Here is a 22,487-nt window from a genome sequence, read left to right as displayed (position 1 = left end):
TTTGTGATCTTAGACAGTGTTAATGAAGATTAAGTGTGCTCGCATCTTTAACATATAATTGAGAAATTTCCCGATATTTTTCTTGATTAATTGGTGCCAAATTATTTCAATACGAGTAACTACGTCTTATATCCAAAGGAAGTGGACTCATCCGAAAGTGAAGGCGCGAAAACCGACAAACTGTGTGTCTACATATAATTTTAAATGTAACTATTATTTTTAAAGTTCATAGTGCTGATGATGCCCGTTAAGAAGGGCGAAACATGTTGTAAGTATTGACTAGGTTGACATTAAACAAATTTTTTTTTTTAATTCTATGTAATCACTGTCGTCAATATGGACCAAATATGAGATTAATGACTTGTAAAAACCGTGTGTCTATGCCGAGCTAAGTAACGTGGGTGTCGCTGTTAACATCTAATAAAACCCTGTGATCGTTTTACAGAATCGTCGTCATAGGGCGAATCGCATTAATTAATGGAATAAATCAGGGCAAACCAGTGGTAAATTCAGTGATTGATATTCAAAAAGGAAGATTCCATGGTGTATTTCATATCCTTCCGCTACCCCTACTCTGGATTTTGTGAGGGCGGGGCATGAGAAGTTACAAAAGTAGAAGCCATAGCCGCCAAGGAGTCAGTCTAACAGTCGACAGTCTTCAGTCTACCGCATTCAGTCTTCACTCGGTTTCCAGTGAGCTTTCGGTGTACGGTCCGCGAGCATTGTGTCTTAATATGCTCAGGTGAGAGAGATCTGAAGCTCGGTCGCGGTACACGATTTATAAGTAAGAGCTATTTACTGAAAGGAGAGGTGAGTGTCAGTCGTAACACAGACTAGTATAAACTTTGCCATGAACAGCATAAACTTTCCTGCACATCCGTAGGTGAGATACATTACTCGGCTTTCTATTCAGCTGTCTGAAATGTTGTCTGGATCGGTTCATGAATTCAACATTTTGTTAATGACACGAGAAACTCTCACTTGACCGCGAGATGTAAATATATTTTTCCAGAGTCGAGTATCTTATCCCATGAACTTTGCCATATTTCACAATCACAGTCTGTGTGTAGTTACGCAAATCTAGTTCGATTTCTTGCCATTCACAAAGTGACAATAATAATAATAATAATAATATTATTTTCGACTGCAGTTACAGGCTATGTACTTTCAATGTCATCTGCAGTAAAGACAATGCAACGGCAGAACTTGTCAGGATGGAATTTAGAATCCAGTAGCAGGTAGAAATATTCCCGGAAGCCAGGTAACTAAGACAAACATTTCAGCTCCCCTGACCAAGGTCATTGGACACGCTCTGCGACTTGTTTACACACGATCAAAGTACCACGGGGATCTTACTACTGTAATTACCAGCGCCCATAGAAGAAACACATCGATAGTGGAGTCAGGTCACTTCATTATGCAAACGACGATCCACAATCAGACAATATTAATTGTAAATTGTATTAGTTTATAAGTTAGATAGAAGACATCAAGAAACTCAAGATTGTGAAATGCGGGTGACAAATGTGTTAATGTGTGTTTTCTTGTGCGTCACATATATCATCATCATGGAGTGCTAAAATTGGAATGTCTGTATCCTAGAGATGCAGTTGCAGCCATCATACACAAGGTAATAAGATGCAAAATTTACTATGTAAATTAATGTAGGCTACAGATCAATGCGTTGTCCGATATGGTCATTATATAATGTTTTGTAAATAGAAGTTCATGTACTGAAGACTTAAGAACAAAATTAACGGTGATGCGAAAATCTAATAATAATAATAATAATAATAATAATAATAATCACGTGGATACTAGAGATTAAAACAGTCAGGTTGTCGATCGGAATCTGACTGTGGTAACTCAGTTTGATAATAATAATAATAATTACTACTGTATGAGTATGAATTTTTCATACAAACTCTTGGCACAGGTGAATACTTTTTCGAGACCAAATTTGAATGTTAAAGCGTCATATTTAATCTTGTTCAGTGATGAGGTAACTTCCTATTGTTGATGCATGTAGTAATAATAACAAATTTAGGATGTAAACGTCGGATAGTTTCATGTCAGTGTCTGTCTAGCCCAGATTATAAACAGGTATCCACGCGTAATGATAATACTGATCATTCGAATATTCGAAATTCAATGCCGAGTTCAGATTATTGAAATAATAATAATAATAATAATAATAATAATAATAATAATCGGGAATTCAGTGCTTAACTAAGGTAAAGCAAGGCATTACAGGTAGATTTTTGTTTTAGATTAAAACACGTCATTGTGAAGGCAATCACATGTCCAGATATGATAGTTATAATATTTATCAGGCATTGTCAACTTGTGAAATGCTGTGATAGAAGACGGACAGGTCCAAAGTGTACGCTAGTGAAGCTCATGTGAATATTATGAGCATTTTATTCCTGAGATGTGTGAAATGAACCCTGTCATTGAAGTGAAGGACAGATATTTGTGAATTGAGTGAATAATGTTGGCGACTCAAATGATAAGAGTGATTCTACGATGATGTATGAGAATAATAATAAATACTGAACAGGGGCCTAGAGGGATCAAGTGAATATGAAAGGACCCATGTAAGAATTATTCATTTAGCGAGGGGACAATGCAGATTAACATAACGTTATTTTAGGAAACGTTGCGACATTTGAGGATTCATGGTGAAATAGTAAATGCTTCGCAAATTCAAGGTGATTGCCAATAATGACATGTAAACGTGATGAATAATTTCAACATTAAATATTATAGTTGTGAATTTCAGTCTATTAAAATTTATACTTAGGTGTGATTGATCAGGGGAACTCTAATTAAAGAATTATTTAATTAATTAATTTCGATAAACATGTATTTTCGCTGGACAGACTCGCTTACGTGTAATAATCAGGGACAATCCCATGGATGCTAAATGTCGTATATTTGAGTAGAAACTCGCGTCACTTTAAATCTTAATATTTAAATCTTAAATTTCATGCTACTTTAAATTAATTTGGAAGATCGTGAACTTCATGTTCTGTAGATAGTAGAGTGTAGCTGATTAGTTTTATTTTCTCACTTACCCCAATTTGTGGATTTCTACATTGCTTGTATAATCTTAACTTCTGTAAATATTAATTTGTTTATAGTTAGTTATTAAGCGGTAGGATTAGGTTCTATGGAAAACACGTTGGTCTTGGTCGACTAGATGACTGCAGTATCTTAATACCTTTGCTCAACAACGCAAGAATCCAGAGTATTACATGTCACATTAATTTTAGCACATCAAGGTCAGGTCAACAAGTAATGTATTCTAGTGTTACAATTGGTGTACGCCACAAATTCGTTCTACAATGTAAAAATTAGAACGGTATGTGGATGTGATGTAAAGAAAAGTAAACAGGTCTGTATGTTTACACAACCCGCGGCAGGTGCTTGTAAGTCTCATTTAGAATGGAGGCTCAGTTGTATTTAATTTTTGAGATTGGTCCGATAACTTCACAGTGAAAAAAATATGTGATGTAATCATGGCTGATAAATTATCTTCAATAACTTATTTTTATATAAAATTTTAAAGCAGCCACTAACTGATGATTTCAATTTATTGAATAATTATATTCAACAGTGTAAGTCTACGTGACAATGTAACATCGTCAAATTGACGATGTGTGTGTGTGTTCATGGTGTTAAACGAGATTTAGGTTGCACGTCTAGGTGAATCACAGATTAGACTGTGTTATGACAGTGCATTAGTCAATGCATTACTTCAACAATTCAATTATTGCCAATTCCTACTCCATCTAGCACATTATGGTATAATAAGTGACAGTGTTCAGTTAGACCTACGTGCTGTCTGGAATGCAGCGAAGAGATTCTAGTTGTTTATTTTAAAATTTTGTATATGATGTAACTCAATTATTTGATAACTACAGATAATTATTATGACACTTTGTTACTGGAATTTTACTAATCAATTAATTTAACTTCTTAATTAATGTCATCTTTACACAGTCTTTATTTAATTTAACTTAATTTTTCAGTTGCTTGCTTGAGCAATAAAATTTGTTTCATTCAGTTTCAATCAGTCTGGGGATTTACAATTATTTAGTAGTTAGCTTGACCCGTAGTTTAGTTTGGGACACCCCTATTCATCAGCCCTGCCCGAGGAATTGATGGACGGCTGCGCCTGAGAAGAGAGTCATCGTGATGGTAAGTTCTTGGTGAATATTAGGTTTCTTTTCCAGATAGCTGTGGCAGATATTGGAAGGAGCTCATCATCACCCATGCTCTGGTCAGAGGGGCATATAGGGGGTGTCCAGAAGGGTATAGTACAATATTTTAATCCAATTTAAATGAGATTTCTGAAAAATCAAATATTCTATTTGATTTCCTTATTGCGTTTTTTAAAAACGTTCATGTCCCGGTCAATAGTTCGGTGTTTCATGTTATGCGTAATAGCTTTGCTAGTTGCTTCTAACGACCACGCCTTCCAGAGCTCCAGCGAATTGCCATTCCTCAGTTGCTCCTCCCACTTTCCCCTACTTACCCTCTTCAATCCCAACCAACCTTGGACACTTGATTTTTATCACAATACTGCTTGCTGTGCTTCATTGCGCTTCGCATGGACAGCGACCTTTTGAGGTGAGTCACGTAAAAACGATTATATTATGACGCAATTTTATATCTTGCCTCTTCATTGAAGTGATAGTTGATTACATTCTTATTATTACAGGTCCGCATTGAACTGGAAACGTCCTTGATAACATCTCAAAGGAGTCATTGCTCATTTCCACCTGATTAGGATTGCTCCTTTAAAGGGACACTGTAGTTTTTATTGAATTATTTCTACTATGATACTACGTCAAGTTCTAAGAAGTGTGATAAATTAAGCACATTGTGCTTTTAAGACTATTCTAATTTGTTGATTCTTTTAAATCCACTTTAAATCATAAGTGAGCAAACCGGTTTGCATATGTTTTTATCAGTTTATGGCATAAGACTCGCATGTCTTGGACTTGTAGAAAATACAAAATTAGAGACAGTATATTTTTAACGCAGTTTCATGTTGTTAATATGGTTTTAAATTGTGATCAATTTGACGGTGATGAACTTACATAATTGTCAATTTTTCTACAAACTTCTATCAACTGATGACGACGCAGAGAGGCGTCGAAACTAGTACTGATTGAAATGTACAGTATTGTACCCGATGCATTTACTGGACGTATTCCAAAATGGCGCCTACGGAAGGTAGAGACCAGCCAATGCAAAGGAATATGTAGCAGAGTATCGATATTTATGTATGTTAGAAGGCCATGACATTTAAACCTACCACTATGAAGGCAAGGTACAACAGAGTAGAATCGACTGAATTGTTTAAAAAAAAAAAAAAAAAAAAAAGAAGGATCGAACGGATTATTATAAAAACTTACTTTTAAAATTGACTTCGTAACGACAAGACGTGCTGAACATAGCTCTCAAGAATTAAGCAAGATTTATAGTTTCTAACGAGAATATTAAGTAGAGACGACGGTAATATTGAAGGAAACGGAAGTGCTAAACCCTGAAATACAGTAAGGAGGATATAAACCAAAGAAATTTGGAAAAGTTCGTCCGGATACTTATACGCTAATCGTCTTGAAGCAAAAGGTTGACCGAGATGCAAGAGCTGGAGATTGAATTACAACAGGAGAAAGTAATAGCAACGATATCGTAAATAAATAGGCGATCATTGAAAAATTATACTTCACAAAGGAAAATAAGCTAACTTTGAATATACGATTAGACGAAGGAAATAATCTTCTACTGGCCTCAAGGAATAAGAAAATGTTTCTGCAGAGGAAGGCTACCAAATATATATACAGTTATCAACGATAAATACTAAGACTTCACAGAACCATGATGAATACATATGTTTCAGAATTGATGTATATTATCTACAGTATTCCTGAGGAAATGATGGCTTGCTAAATCAGCATAGACCAACCTGGAGAGAGATGTCGTCCTGGCAGTTAAAACCACCCGACCCGAGATGAGGAGGTCACTCAACCCGAGCTACCAGAGATGAAGGACCCGTCCAATTCTCGATCCATGGCCTGTGACTAGACCGTGGAGCAGTTGAAGAAGAGCAACTAAGGCCCGAGATATTGAATGGCGAGCTAAGTAATAGTAATAAGTAGTATAATTTCTTATGTAGAATATTACCAGTATATGCAATAGAACTGAATAGCCTAAGCGTGAATTAAGTGTGCAATTAATATAAGGAAGTGCAGTGTGAAATATTTAAGATGATATTAACATATATTAAGTCAGTGTGAACTTAAGACGATATCTCGTGATATAATGGTTATGTATTTACTATATTATCTTAACCAGAGGAGTGAGAATACGATTTTAAAAGTGACATAATGTAACAGATATTTGCTAAGAATCCCGGTTAGCTAAAAGGATCCACGAATGATATAGTACCATCCGAACCCAGATTACGTCATAGAGGGACGCATGTCTTGAATTGTTTAATTTAAGTTGCCATACTCTTTGCTGAATGATTATATTGGAAGAGTAGATACCGTATTTGGGGTTATGTGTTGAATTGTACGATAAATCGTGTTGTAAGAAATGAATTCTGCGCTAAAAGAATGTCACGTCTCATATTTAATGAATATTGGAGGTTAAATGCGTTAATTGTAGGTGTTGAATAAGTTAAATATAGGTTGAAATGAAGGTTATAGATGAAATAATGGAAGTGTATATGGTGTTTTAAGTGAAATATTGCGCAGATTAATAAGAAATGAGACGTATATGATATAAATAATGTGCGATATAAGGGCACAAGTAAAGCAACTACGGAAAGGAAATATGCCCCAGGGAAGAACTATAGCAAGGTATGGATAGTAAAATTATATATATTTAGATGAAGTTTGAGAGTGGTTTGACAGTAGTAACAATTGGTGATGGGTACATTTATGCTTGATTATGTCGTATTCTGAATGAATGTTGATTGCATGGAAGATGAAACTAGTATGTAACCAGTATGATAATATAGTATTGAGATATCGTAATGAAGGCACTTGCAGATATATATATATGATAAATGCTAATTGGCTGTGTGCATATTGAGCTGGAATACGTTACATAAGAAATTATCTAGCTAGAGTAGGGAAATAATATGTAATTTACGTAGGATATCATCGATGTTATTAATTTGAAATACTATAAGAGCTAATATTAAGCTAGGAGCCGTATTTTAAATGGCAATCGGACCAAGAAACTTAGTACGTCATTCGATTTCTCATTTTCTTCACTTTATTCAGCACCAACGAACTCAGATAATTTTTAATATAATTCAGATCACTGATATTAGGATTCAGGACACTTTTATTGAAATTCAGATCATTCCCACGATAATATGAATAATGTAATGGTAGCATTTTTGATGATGGTGAATAGTTAACACCGCAAGTGATAGAATTATTTATTGAAATACTGAACTTTGACTATGGTCAGAAGATTGATATATTTGTGTACATAAACGACCAGACTTAAGTTTTGATAGGAAGATGAAACAAAATGTGAATTCATTTCAGGAATACTCAACCCAGAATGTTGTGATATGCAAACTTAGATTAGAAATAAGCCAGCGCTGACTTAAAATAATTGATTCAGGAGTTAAAATACTTGTTTATTAGGTTAATGATTGGAAGTTCACGAACTATTTTTGACATTTAACCATTTCTTTCGCGATTCTCAGTAATTTAATAAATATGTTTCTTGATTATGTTTTATATAATTGGATGAGTTCTCATTTGTAGTGATAGACTGTAGTTGTATTTAGTGAATAAGGTACCCGATAAGTGGATATGTCTTAGGAAATGTTGATTGAAGTATACGTATGCGGAGTTCACAATTGAGCGTTGAATTACGGAATTTTGAACTGCGTAGGGTGTCACTATTTCTCTTTGGACTCACGTTAAACGGAATTATAGAAAAATTAACGATTTTTCTGGAAACATGGATACCCTGAGACGTTTATCTGACTAGTTGGGAAAATAAATGTGGTCACCCTGACCCGAAAGGTGCAGTATGCTGTAACTAAATCTACGCAACAATTTTTATGTATTGAATTAGGTGGTCCCAAATTATATTAAAGTTGTAATCTTGGTTCAATACGGACAAACAACGAAGTTTATTAATTTAATTGTGAATGTGTTACTAGAGCTAGATCATACATAATATTCAGATTATATTCTAGACAAATAATTTTTGTATTTTTGTATTCCTCAGAACCAAGGGTCCTGAGGATAGAGACCAAACAGGTTCCACGGCCAAGCCAGGCGGAGGTAGTACTCAGTGATGGTGAGTAGTAATATATCTCCCATTGTTTAGTCAAAAAACAAGTGTCGGATCTTATGACCTATATTTTTTTATGTGAGGTATGTATGCATATTGTATGAGCATGCGATTTGAATTATCTGTTGGCAAGAAATACTCGGTTTGTGTAATTGTTTGAAAGTAATACTTTGCTTATGTTATATAGATAGTTTATGCTTGAATGAAAGTCGCATGGATTGAGAAAACATGGGAACTGCATGTTGTATTTTTTTTGTTCTGAACTGCCATTTTCACCAAGGAAACTACTCTACTGAACTTGGGTATACTTATGTCTGGTACACAGACTGGTTGTAACTTACTGTGTCTGGAAGCTTGAGGAAGATTCAAAACATTTTCTTATTCTTGATTATTGATACTAGGTAACATTTATTGGGAGGTTTATTTTAGTACAATCTTTACTTACTGGTAATTTCTTTGTAGTACATTTTTAATTGTACCGGGTGAGTTGGCTGTGTGTGTAGAGGCGCGCGGCTGTGAGCTTGCATCCGGGAGATAGTAGGTTCGAATCCCTCTGTCGGCAGCCCTGAAGATGGTTTTCCGTTGTTTCCCGTTTTCACACCAGGCAAATGCTGGAGCTGTACCTTAATTAAGGCAATGGCCTCTTACTTCCAACTCCTAGGCCTATCCTATCCCATCGTCGCTATAAGACCTATCTGTGTCGGTGCGACGTAAAGACCGTAGCAAAAAAAAAAGTAATTGTAAATAAGGGAAATATATTACGATCTCAAAGCACCAAAGTCCACAAATATATATTTGTGAACTTTGTCATTTGCAAATATCATTCCCAAAGCTCTTCTGCCTGTTCAGTAGGTGGAATTTCGGGCCCCTCTTACAGCATTATAGGTGCTATTTCTTGATCTTGTGTACTTCAGTTGTATTTTTATATTTTGTAAGTAAATTCCTTTTAATTTTCATAGACAGTTCAGTGAAACCTCGTTAATTTGAAGTCGTTCGGACGCAAAAATCAGACTTCGAATTACGTGATTTTGAATTAACCGCTAACACATAATTCAGAAATGCCAACCTTTGTGGCGTCACAATATATTCTAAGACCCGTTACTGCATGCAAATAACCTTGATTCACAGTTTAAACCTCTCAAATGCCATGGGAAAAAATTTTTTTCTAAAATGTAACCAACAAGGTGCATTTACAGTATTCAATAAACACACTTGGATAACTCGCTGACAAACATAACCTCACGCAGTGAAATCAATAGAAAGAAAACGTGATTCAAAGACGAGGAGAAATCTATACTGGCTCCCCTGTGCAAGTGCTTTATTAATTGGATTACTGTACTGTATGCATTTTAGATGCCTTGTACTTCCACGGAAAGTACCCGATGCCCTTAAAACATCATGACTTATCAAACTTTCCTGTGACGAGGAGAGAAAGTTTCTCGCTTTCGTCTGCATTACAATTGCACTTATATAAAATAATGGCAAACAACCTCACGCAACGAAAGGGGGGGGAAAAAATACGATTCAAAGATGAGGACAAATTATGCTGGCTCCCCGGTGCAAATGCTTTATCTCTTGGATTACTGTACTGTTTGCATTTTTAGATACCATGTATTTGCACGGAAAGTGCCCGACACTTTTAAATTATCGTGGCTTTTCGAACTTTCGTTTGACGGGGGAAGGAAGTCCCTCTCTTTCGTGTGCACTGCATTACACCGCAGTACATTTCCCGGCTGGCAGTTCCCTCCTTTAAAACCATAAGTTTGTTTGGCCTCAGCATTTTAAAAAATTTCGCAAACAAACAATGCAGTTTCATCGGCATTGATGACAATATTGTTTGGTGTGTTCAAATTGATTATATAAGCCACGCTTTTTCGCCAACTGTCGGCATCGCCAGTGTTCGCGGATTCTTCCCACTCGGCACACTGCCTGCTACGTGATATTGTGGCATTCCTTAAAACGCCGAATACAAAATAATTATGATTTCACTCAAACTTGGTAAAAATGAAGCACATTTTAGTCAAGCCGAAGTGGATGAAGGTATGCAAAGTTACCCCTGCACGTTCCGGAAGACGCATTCTTTCATGGCGCGGAGAAATTTTGAATTTAAATTACTCTGTAAAATACTTTTTTTTTTTTCAAAATGTAAAGGCAATTCCGAATTAAAAGTCTGAATTTTGGTAACAGGACATCGTTCTTCGAATTACTAATTATCCGTATTTCGAATTAAACTATTTAAATAAATAACATGCTTAACCATACTTCATGTTTCTGGGAATGAGAGCTGCTTCTAATTAGGCGAGATTTTGAATTAACCGATTTTGAATTATCGAGGTTCTATTTTACTTAGCTGTTCTTGTACTCATCATCATTTCCCTTTATCCAGCTGTAGCCCCATAGGGGCAAATATGGTTCCTCTCCACTTTCTTCGGACTTTCCACCACTCCTCCAATACTGTGTCCCAGTCGAGGTTTCTTTCTATAATACTGTCTGGCTCCATGGCTAAATGGATAGCGTGCTGGCCTTTGACCACAGGGGTCCTGGGTTCGATTCCCAGCAAGGTCGGTAATTTTAACCTTAATTGGTTAATTTCGCCGGCACGGGGGCTGGTGTATGCGACGTCTTCATCATTATTTCATCCTCATGATGCGCAAGTCGCCTACGGACGTCAAATCAAAAGACCTGCATCTGGCGAGCCGAACTTGTCCTTGGCACTCTCGGCACTAAAAGCCATACGCCATTTCATTTTTTCTGTAATACTGCGTTGGATTGTATCGTTCCATCTCAATCGTGTTCGTCCACGGCCTCTCCTTCCTTGCATTTGCATTTCCTTCACTTTTTTTTGTCATTCTTTCATCACTCATTCGTTTTATGTGCCCAAACCATCGTAGTCGGCTCTTCTCTATTCTATCATTCATTTTTTCCACTCCAGTTTCTTCCCGGATTTTCTCATTCCTTATTTTGTCTCTTCTACTCTTCTGTATTATACTAGTCAAGAACTTTATTTCGGCTGCCTGTATTTGAATCTCATCCTTCTTTGTCATTGTCCAAATTTCTGCTCCGTAAGTTGTTATGGATACGTAATACATCTTGTACATAGTTTCCTTTGCTTCCATGGGCACATCTTTGTCCCATAACATGTTTCTTACACTATGATAGAAACAACTTCCAGCTTGAATCTACTAATTTCAGCACCCAGTTCAGCATTCTTCATTAATTCACTCCCTTGGTATTAGAATGTCTCCACTACTTTCAGAGGCTTGTCTGCAAGTCTAATCTGACCTTTCCCTTCTTTCTCCCCTCTAGTCATAACAAGAGTTTTACTCTTTTCTACACTTATTTTCAATCCACATTCTTCGATCTTCCCATTCACCACATCCAACTGTTCTTGAACCTTCCTGTTGTCTTCTCCCCAAATCACAATATCATCTGCAAATAACAACATGTTCATTTCTCTTCCTCCATATGCTGCTTTTGCTGTTCTCATGATGTCGTCGATTAATATTGTAAATTAGTGATAGAACACTTCTCTGTCTCAGCCCACTAGTTATCTTGAACCAACTTGTCCTGCCAACTTGTGTTCGCTTGCAACTACAACATTCCTTGTACATTGCCATGATCATTTTTATTAATCCCTGTCCAATTCCTTTTTACACCAGACTGTCCCAAACTTTAGTCCTAGGGACACTGTCATATGCCTTTTCAGTGTCAATGAATGTCATCACCATATCATTTCCATACTCCCATTGCTTTTCCATTGGTTGTCTCATAATGAAAATGGGCTCTATTGTTGACCTTCCACTTCTGAAACCAAACTGATTTTCCTGTATGTGATTTTCAACCCTCAACCTTATTCTACTTTCCAGTATCCTCTCCATTATCTTAGCAACATGGGATATTAGAGTAATTCCCCTGTAGTTCTTCAAAACTTCCTTATTGCCTTTCTTGAAAATTGGAATGATCATTCCTTTTTGCCAATCCTCGGGGACCTCCGAATTCTCCCAGACATTCCTGAGAACCCGATATGTCCACTGCAGACCTACAGCTCCAGCTGCCTTTATCATCTCCTCTGAAATTTCATCTATTCCAGCAGTTTTTCCATTCTTCATCTTTCTTACTGCCATTTCAATTTCATTCATTGCGATTTCTTTATCCATTTCTTCAACTAATTGCCTTTCCTAGTCATCCATTGAATGACGGTCATCAGTTCCTATGTTCAGCAACTTCTGAAAATACTCGCTCCATCTATTTCTCATTTCTTCTGGCTTTGTTAATATTATGCCACCTTCATCCTTCACAAATCTGGTGTTTACTTGAACTATCTTTTTGTTTCTTAAGATACCGTACAGTAATTTCTTGCTGCCCTGCATATCATCTCTCAATTTCTGTGTGAATAAGGCCCAGCTTTTCTTCTTTTCTTCCTCCATGACTTTCTTGGCCAAATTCTTTGCCTCTGCATATTTTCTTCTAATATCTTCAGTCTTAGATGTTTTCCATGCTTTCCATGCCATTTTCTTTTCCTTCACTTTAATCTTTACCCTATTATTCCAGCAGTGTGTCTCTTTGTCTTTTACATTTCCTGATGTTCTACAACGTACTTTTTCTGCACATCCAACCAGTGCGTCCTTAAATCATTTCTATTCATTTTCAAAACTCCCCACCTCCTTCCTGGGTACCAAGGATATTATTTCCCTTTGAAATTCTTACTTATTATATGCTGATGCGTTTCAAACCTGCAACCAGGATAATCTTCAGAGCAAATACAAAGATTTCAGCTGCAACTGTCACTCCATAATAACTAGACCCTGTTTGAAATATAGTTAATTCCACGGTCAAGGAGAAAGATGTTGAAGAGTTAACTATGGAGGGTAGGCCTGATGTACTTGGTATATGACCATCCCCTTTCCGCTTATTCTTCTAGAGTCTGCTGAATCAAAAGGAATTAAGGCATCTTTGCTAGCGAGATGTAGTGTTTACAGTGCTATATCTTCTGGTATGGGCTAAAATAAATGTTACTTTCATTGACCTGTCTGTCTCATCCTTGGCTTTGACAATATGAATGTGACTGAGGTATGAGCGATGCTAGTAATACCACTCCTTATGCAGCCATTCCCTGTTATGAATGGTGTGAAAATAACACTCATAGGGTGGGTTGGTTGGTTGGTTGGTTGGTTGGTTGGTTGGTTGGTTGGTTGGTTGGTTGGTTGGTTGGTTGGTGCAAGCATTTCAGTGGGCTTGGCAGACTGATATGTGATAGCAACTTCTGGCTCAGTGAGAAAAGCAACAGGAAACTACCTCACTCCTCATTTCCCTAGCATGCCTCTTCAGTGACGCCTAAGCTATTTATGACAGCTTTTGGCGAAGCTGGGGAGGATCGAATCAGCCTTCGTGCTGAATACCCAACATACATACTCGACTGTATCTTTCCCCTGTTCTTCGATGTTCCAGTCCAGGCCTCTTTCTTTGAACTGTTCTTAACACATTCACACCCACCAGCTGAGCGGGCTGTTTAAATGGCTGGCCCAGCTATTCCAGCTGTTAGTGGAACAGCAAACAACAATGAATTATTTTCACAATAAGTTGTAAACTAAACAAGATATGGAAACAAAATTTTGCACATACCTTAAAGAAGTCCTCTAGTATCTCTGGAGGGTGTGGTAGCTAATGTCTCCCTTTCCTGGGTGAATGGGAACACTGCACTTTCCACAAAAATAGCGTATTTCGCTAATAATTTTATTTTTGAAGCACACTTTGCACCTTCTTGAGGGAAACTGTACTTTATTTGACGGTGGAAACTTCAAGAGAATAAGCTGTTTTCTCTTCCCATCCAACCTAAATGGTGGATTCTTGGCCGGTGCCCTTGTTGGCGGCAAAATTGCAGGACGTGGACTTGGAGCTGATGAAGTGGAGGGTGCTAAGATGTCGGAGAGTCTCTGTACTTTTATTTCATGTTCACTTTTATCCTGGAGCAAGTTCCTAACTTTCCTGCATGAAATTCAGGATTTTTTTTTTTTTTTTTTTTTTAAGTTCTGAAAGCCAAAATGCATTAAAATGTGAGCAGCACAGTAAAAAGAAAACCTTTGGCCACTTTACTGTTTTCCTCATGAAAGGATAGTGCCAAGTACTCGTCAGCAGTATCAACACCATGCATGTATTGATTAGTGTCAGTCACAGACTCCAGTTTCAGGTTTGTTTTTTTTTTTTTTCAACCATTTCTGCTGAGTGGTTGAGTTACCATAGTAATAATCCTCGTCCCTCCTGAAAGTCATTTTGGCCCGTTTGAGAATTGCCTTGTGTTCCTTCAGGTTTTTTGGTACACCCCTATTTGATCGTATTGTTTCACATACAGCAGTGTTTTGTTCCTGTAACTGTTTTGTGAGCCCAATGCTGTGCTAATAATGATCCTATATACTGAATACCCCTGACCAGGATAATTTTCAAGCAGCTGAAAAACTGTGCTTTGTAAATTTGCACCACTTGCATCATATATCATGAGTTTACAGATATACCCCATGTTAGACTCTCAAACCATCCTCACTAATATCCCATATTTTATTATTTTATCGGGGTTGTATACGCGGAATCTTAGGCGCCTTTTCCAGGCTAGCATTCCCTCATCCAGAGCAATTTTCTGTTTTGAAGTGTAAAGCTCTGTAAATCTGTCACAGTTTCTGTAAAATGGGTCTAATTTTATATAATCTGTCAGTGTTGTGTTCGTATTAGCTGCTGTCACTAAAGTGGAGAAATGACAGGATACTTTCGAAACTATTTCGTGACAGTTTTTGAGAAAATACAAGTGGAGAAAATTGGATTTTCTGTCCAGTACATTCTGAGGGATGGTTTACTAATGATGTCGGTAGTGAGCATCAAACCCAGGAATTCTTATTTCTGAAGCCATCATCAGACTTCAAGTTTATGTAAGAGAGTGTTTAGAGAAGGGTCATGGCGCAGCACTGATTACCTGCTGGCATACAGATTTGTTTGCTTGCACAGGTATTTGAGAAATTCAGCTGTGAGAAATAAGTTTACAAATTACATCTCGTTAGAGTTTTCTGTTTCAATATTTAGACCTGGTTTAGCCATTAATGGGATGGGGGGGGGGCAGCAAAATAAGGTGAGCCTTCAGGTACTGTGCTTTGTCACGTGTCCAGGAGAATCTTCTTCACTGTCATCACTGTCATTTTCACTTAGTTCATCACTTGAGTCTTCATTGAATAGGATCTCGGCAGTTTCATCAACACTTATATTGCCCTTAAACGCTATGGTTACACTTCAGAACATGACTATACACACGCTTGTGCAATCACAAACCAACTACGCAGCTAGCTTGGCCGGCACTAGCCTTCGTTTAGAAACGGAATTTAAAAAATGTATTGGAAGGGAAAATCTCCAAGGCCATGTGGTTTCTGGTGGGTAGAAGCAGGTGGAAGTATTCACAAGGGTATTGCTCTCATCTCTGTCGCACATATTTGTGACAAAAATAAACCACAGCTGCTTAGGAAATGGCTACAATTCAAGGTTGAGTTTATTTGGGCTAACTTGGATACGGTCCAGAGCATGTACACGTGTTATAGGCAAGAACTTGGATACAGGCGTGAATGTGTTAAGTTCTGCCCATTGTAATTTGGATCATTATCATTATAGTCTCTCTCTTGGTTAACAGCTGTTGGACTGGTTGGCAGGAGCTCTCCATTCTTCACACATCTATGCTTTCCTTTCATTTTGCATCATTATTATTAATTGTATGGTTTACAATAAAACAATATTACTTATAGAAGAACAAAATAGATACGTATATATTTACACAATTTACAAATTAATGTTCAAGGTCCTTAGATACTTCAGTGAGTCACTTGTAATGTGCAAAGTCTTCGAGGTTGCCGTGGTAAGCTTTCAAAGAGCACTAATGTTCAATGTGAGCAATAGTCTGTTACTTGGCACCACAATCACATGCTAACTTCCTCCAGTGTATCAGTGCAAACACCATACCCAGTCCACATTCTGTTCACCCTAGTTCACGTTCTTATGGGTAGATCAAATCCAGGATCCTTCACTTTTACAGATGGCATACCATGGAATTCTGAAGGAGAAGTCGAGTTCCAGTTCAGGGTCCAATATGCTATTTCCATAAAATATTAGGACATGAAAATAATTCAGTGAGAGAAAATTATCCACCAAAAGTTAGTGAAGCTAGACAAACGGTTTACAATGGCACGTTTAATGTTGTTACAGTAGAACCTCGATTATACGTTCCCGGAAACTCCGTTTTCCCGTATTATTCGTTCAAATTATGTGGTCCTGCGAACATCCTAATTAAATCACGATGTAAAAATCCCGCATTCTCCGTTCCTCGAAACGATTTCCCGCATCAACCCTCCAGAAATTTCAGTCCCATCAACGCTAAATCCTCGATCACGCATTGTTCAAGAAGCTGTATCTTACGAAAGGACGGCTACAGCATACTTGCAGATCTTGGTGTTGACGTCCCGTCATTGTGGTAATTACTGGAAAAGCGTCCGGCGGTGAACTTACATAAGGGATCATCTTAGCATCGCATTCGAGTAGTATTGTTTAGAGAATCCTCGGAAATCGTAAGTCAGAGAGTGCCCACGACAATTGGAAGGAGACAGCACGCATTTCGACAGCTCTATTTGAAGACGGAACGATTTTCGTCAAATGTTCGTTTACAAAAACGTCTAAATTATGTCCGGGGTTAGATGTTAAATTTTTTTTACTTTTTTTTCGAGTGTGTCACCGAGCAGGCTTTTGGCATTTCCCTCAGGGCACTGTATAGTCACTGGGCTTTCAGGCAGGAATCGAAACTGCTCCTTCTCAAGTAACACAAATTTAATATTTTAATATTATCGTATACGATTATGATGTATAGACAAGAAATGTGTTTTTCCACCAATCAATACACGATTTATTGTAAATAGATTACACTAGTACCAGTTTCGGCTCTTAACGGCCATCATCAGCTAGTACATGATTGGTTTCCAGCCATTAGACAAATCACAATTTGTTTCTTTGTTAGACATCCGGATGTCTAATGGGGGATGAAAATGCAGTATACAGTAGCATGAAGTTAAAATATCTGCGGTCAAGGTAAAAAGTTACAATAAGTTAGAACATGAGTATATAGAACTCATTAAAACATACGGGCCACAATATAAAACACTTAAAAAGTTTTAACACATTAAAATTTGGTATGTATAGGTTAGACCAGGGCCTCTCAAACGCCCAAAATCTCATGCGTGCAAATCGAGGCGCAAGAACTCCGTGCACTGTGCATCAGTCGGGCTCGGCTTGTCTCTGACCAACACTTCGTCTCTGGGCTACTCGGCTAAGCTTGGCTCTACTCGGCGCAACTCAGCTCGGATTTCGAGCGCTACGGGGCAAGTGTGGAAGAGGGAGACAGGGGGAGCAAGCAAGACAGGCGTGAGGAAAGAGAGAGTAAGCGCTATTGCTCCAAATCGAGGAGTGGGGGGGTCTGCACTCTGGTCAACCAAGAGAAGTCGTCTTTTGCACCAAGCGCATGCACCCTGAGAGGCCCTGGGTTAGACACTTGTTAAAATTTTAATTCATGTTACATAGATTCTATTCTTCTAACTTCTTCGTGGTTCCTTTGCTTCTATGTCATGTTGATTTTAGCTGTGTGAGGTAATCTTCGAGAATGTTCTGAGGCTGATATGCGTCATATTGATATGGACCTTTGTCATGAATTTTTATTGCGTTATATAATCCAACTGTGATGTACTCTAGTAAGTTTTAATATAGTAAGCTGCAGGTCTTGAGTTTGAATTTAGAAGCAGTTGGTGGCAACACCTCTCTCGTCTATATTAGTTTGTGGTTGTAGTCTGTAAAGATAAGCTATTATAAGTATACCGGTAGTGTGTGTATGAAGGAATGTCTGGTGTGTGTATGGAAAGAGTACTTATTATTGTTGTTGTGGAGGTCTTGTAGCAGTATGTCTGAAGGTGTGCTGTGTTCTACCACGAGTGCATCTGGGGCTCATATTAGCTGTGGAGAGGGATGTAGGTGTTAAAACTTTTTAAGTGTTTTATATTGTGGCCCATATGTTTTAATGTGTTCTATATACTCATGTTCTAACTTATTGTAACCTTCAGAAACAAAACAAAGAAGTGCATTGTAGCATATTGTAGCCATGTGGTTTCTGGTGAGTAGAAGCATTCATAAGGGTATTACCTTCATCTCTCTCGCGTACATTTGTGACCAAAATCGATCCCAGCTGCGTAGGTTAAGGTTGCGCTTATCCGGGCTAACTCGGATACGGTCCACAGCATGGTCACGCGCTATAGGAAGTAACTCGGATACGGGCGTGAATGTGTTACGTGCGCAGCTAGTGTCAAAGTTTCATGACAGAAAGAATGAAAATAAATAACAGGAAAGCTTGTCGCATTTGTGGATATCTACAGGTGTGGCGGTAATGTGTTTTACTATCAAAACATTTAATTTAGCTCGTTCATTGCCGCCATTTTTTTTTTTTCATTAACGCATAGTATGTTCTGTTTAGCGTCTCCGTAAATCGTAATAGTAGTTAGTGGGGGCGTAAAATCAATACCATTATTATTAATTAGGTACGTTGGCAAGTAAAACAATTGTTATGATTGGATTGCTTTTATAGAGTTTAAATCTACTTCTCTCCAAAGATTGTGTAGGCTATATTGGCCCTGTTACGAGATATTAAACAATCACTTTAATGACCTTGCCTGCTATATTAGTAGCAACAACCGTGAATATTTCTTAACTAAAGTAAACTAGTTTCCTCATCACAAGGTGGTGCAGCCTCCAATGAGGGGAGGTGCATGTACCGTTTTTACGGCATATCAACTTCCCTGCCATTCTTAAATATCTGGCAATACGGTAATGGGAATCAAACTCAGGCCCCCGAGAACGGCAGCTAACTGTGTTAACCATTATGCTGGCGGACATTCGTAACTACAAAAAGGAGACACATAGTATGACTGATGCATGCTTTAATTGCGTAGGTTGGACACGAAACTATTCACCTATTTGTATGACGTCATCAGAACTGCAGTAGGCCTACGCTACAGAGGCGAAATTTCTTAACTATGAAACACAGAAGTACCGCATGACATTGACGCATGTTTTCATTGCGCGGATTGTACGGACAAAACTATTCACAAATTTGTGTGATGTCATTGGAGCTGCATTAAGGCTTGTAGCCCATCAAAGCGGAATCGTTATTCTTCTCTGATGAATTACATTGGGGGTTCTTGTATGCCAGATTTATTTTTTTCATTTTCCTTGTCCCAAAAAGCCAGGGGGTCTAATACATGAGTAAATACAGTGGTCCACGTGTTTGCATGTTCATCATATTCATCTTCATCTTCACCTCCCATTTTCCACCTAGAGCCGATCAGGGTTAAATATGGTTCCTCTCTGTTTTCTTCTACCTACCACTCCCCATCCAACATTGTGTTCTGTTCTAGGTTCATCCATCTAAGTCTTGATCATCCTCGGCATATCTTTCCCTTATTTTTCCTTTCCATCGTGTGTTTTGGCATTCTTTCATTATTCATCCTTGTATCCAAACCACCAACCTCAATACATGCAATATCTGCAGTCGGTTATATGTAGCCAGTATGCAGGAGATAGTGGGTTCGAACTCCACTCTTGGCAGCCCGAAAATATGGTTTTCCGTGGTTTCCCATTTTCACACCATGCAAACGCTGGGACTGTACCTTAATTAAGGCCCCTTCCTTCCTTCCTTCCTTCCTTCCTTCCTTCCTTCTTTCTCATAGCCCTTTTCTATCCCATCGTTGCCATAAGACCTATCTGTGTCGGTGCTACGTAACGCAACTTGAAGAAAAAAACAAAAAAAAACGAGCGAACGAACTTATCCAAACCAACTAGGTTGCTTTTCTCAAGTTTATCACTTATCCCTTCCCTTCCACTTCAATTTATTTCCGTATTTTCTCATTCCTCACTTTTTTCTTAATACACCATACTTCTCAGGACTTCCATTTCTGCCACCTGTGTTCGGCTCTCTTCTCATGTCATCAACCTGGTTTCTGCTCCATGTGTTGTTATGGGTATACATTTTATTTTGCTTTCATTGGCACTTCTTTATCCCACAGTAATTTTTGTACACTGTGATAGAAACACTCTCCAGCTTGAATCCCTTTGCTAATACAGTAAAATATCAGTAGAACAAAATTTTGGAGACCTTGGAAATTAATTTGTTATAGTGAAATGATGTGCTGAAATTAGTTGATTCTTGGAACAAGCCTGTTGTTATATCCATTGCAGAATCTACATTACTTCAGCATGACTTTATAGATAAAAAAGCATATCATTTATTAAATGGTAGGGAAGTCAGTAATGGTACTCGGTAATTACAAGAGGTTTTCTGTAAATTTTAAACATATCAAGCTTGTCACTTACAGCCACAAAAGAACCTTAAAGATTGTCGCCAACCACTGCACATGAATTTAAGACAGATTCTAATACATCACTTCGCAACAGAAAAAAATCTTGAAGACTACGTGCCATGTTTTTGCCTGCACAAGTGTCAAACCCTTTGAGGCACATCTTTCTCTTCCACCTCATTGTCACTAGGATTTCTGTCACTTTTAATGTCTGGCACAATTTCATTATCAGTTATTTCTTTTTGCACCAGCACATCACAGTCAGTATTGATGTAGTCAGGAAGATTCACATTTGTTGGCATATCCAACTTTTCACACAAATGTTTCCTCTTTTCCTCTGTTTCTGCATCATCCAACACGACTTTCTCTGAGCCCTTTTCTGCATAAACCATTCCAACTTTTCTAAAGCAGTTTGCAGTGACTTCCTCCAATATTATGTTGATATTAGTGTCTGTCTGTCTTTTTCTCTTTCTCATTTGAAGGTGTTAATTTTTTACCCGGATGGTCGCTTTTAGGGGTAAATGGTTGGAAATAAATATATGCCGTCGCAGACTTTTTATGCTCTACAATTCGTACGCTTACACCTTGGGCCTAACGCTGATGGCTCAGGCAGCGTAAGCGAAGAAAGCTTTCGGTCGCGACTTTTTCCCTAATCTCTTCTTAATTACTTTCTTTTTGGTCTTAAATCCATAATCACGTAATGCACCCGTTTGGGTTACATCACCCTGGAGTGGTTGTCTTAATTTACGATACCACTTAACATCGCCATATAGGTCGCACCCGCACGCGGTCCGCACAATTTGGTCGAAGCTGCGGCCGGGCGCTGACGCTGTGGAGGCCATTTTGTGAACTGCCGGGCCCCCTTAGTACCCTGAGATACACGCCGCCCGATGCACTGAGAGCATGGCGCACCCGCACGCGGTCCGCACAATTTGGTCGAAGCTGCGGCCGGGCGCTGGCGCTGTGGAGGCCCTTTTGTGAACTGCCGGGCCCCCTTAGTACCCTGAGATACACGCCGCCTGATGCACTGAGAGCGGCAGGCTCCCTGCCCACGACTGGAATGCTGCGAGCCTCTGCACACCCAGTGTTCATGCTCATATGCGGCGCTCAATAATGTTGGTAACCGCTCGCCCTTACTCGGGCGTGAGAATGTAGTGTTGTACGCCTCTCGTACGGTCCTGCCGGCCTGGGCAGCGGACGACGTGGAGATGTGACGATGGATGGTGAAGTGACGCCGGCCGGGTGAGAGCCCGTGCTCGGCGGCCTATGAAATTTTAGTTGGCGGCCACTCGGCCAGCCAACGGAGCAAAGCAAGTCTGTCCCCCACAGGCCGCACTCGGCGGCGGCGAGCTACGACGCTCAGTTTCGGCTCTCCGGCCAGCCAGCTCCCTGGTAAGGCAATATTTCACAGTAAATTTAATTTGTGTTTTATTTACAAGAAATTAATTCTACATTATGATGTACTTCATAAACGTATACATTTGTTTTAGAAATTACCGAGCTCGATAGCTGCAGTCGCTTAAGTGCGGTCAGTATCCAGTATTCGGGAGATAGTAGGTTTGAACCCCACTGTCGGCAGCCCTGAAAATGGTTTTCCGTGGTTTCCCATTTTCACACCAGGAAAATGCTGGGGTTGTACCTTAATTAATGCCACGGCCGCTTCCTTCCCACTCCTAGCTCTTCCCTGTCCCATCGTCGCCATAAGACCTATCTGTGTCGGTGCGACGTAAA

At 38.7% G+C, this 22,487-nt stretch overlaps 1 protein-coding gene across 10 annotated transcripts in view; it reads left to right on the top strand.

Moving 5' to 3' along the window:
• hts (adducin 1-like protein hts) overlaps window positions 1–22,487 on the top strand; it is a 506,583-nt gene that overhangs the window by 405,772 nt on the left and 78,324 nt on the right. For all 10 annotated transcript variants that reach the window (XM_067147801.2, XM_067147796.2, XM_067147800.2 and 7 more), the window contains one exon: window positions 8,278–8,349. In XM_067147801.2, coding sequence (XP_067003902.1) covers window positions 8,278–8,349 — 72 coding nt within the window. The remainder of the gene's footprint in view (window positions 1–8,277; window positions 8,350–22,487) is intronic.

This window comes from Anabrus simplex, chromosome 5, assembly GCF_040414725.1.
Source record: "Anabrus simplex isolate iqAnaSimp1 chromosome 5, ASM4041472v1, whole genome shotgun sequence".
NCBI classification, from domain to species: domain Eukaryota; kingdom Metazoa; phylum Arthropoda; class Insecta; order Orthoptera; family Tettigoniidae; genus Anabrus; species Anabrus simplex.
The sequence above is the reverse complement of the archived record's forward strand: the minus strand, read 5'-3'. Positions and strand labels throughout refer to the sequence as shown.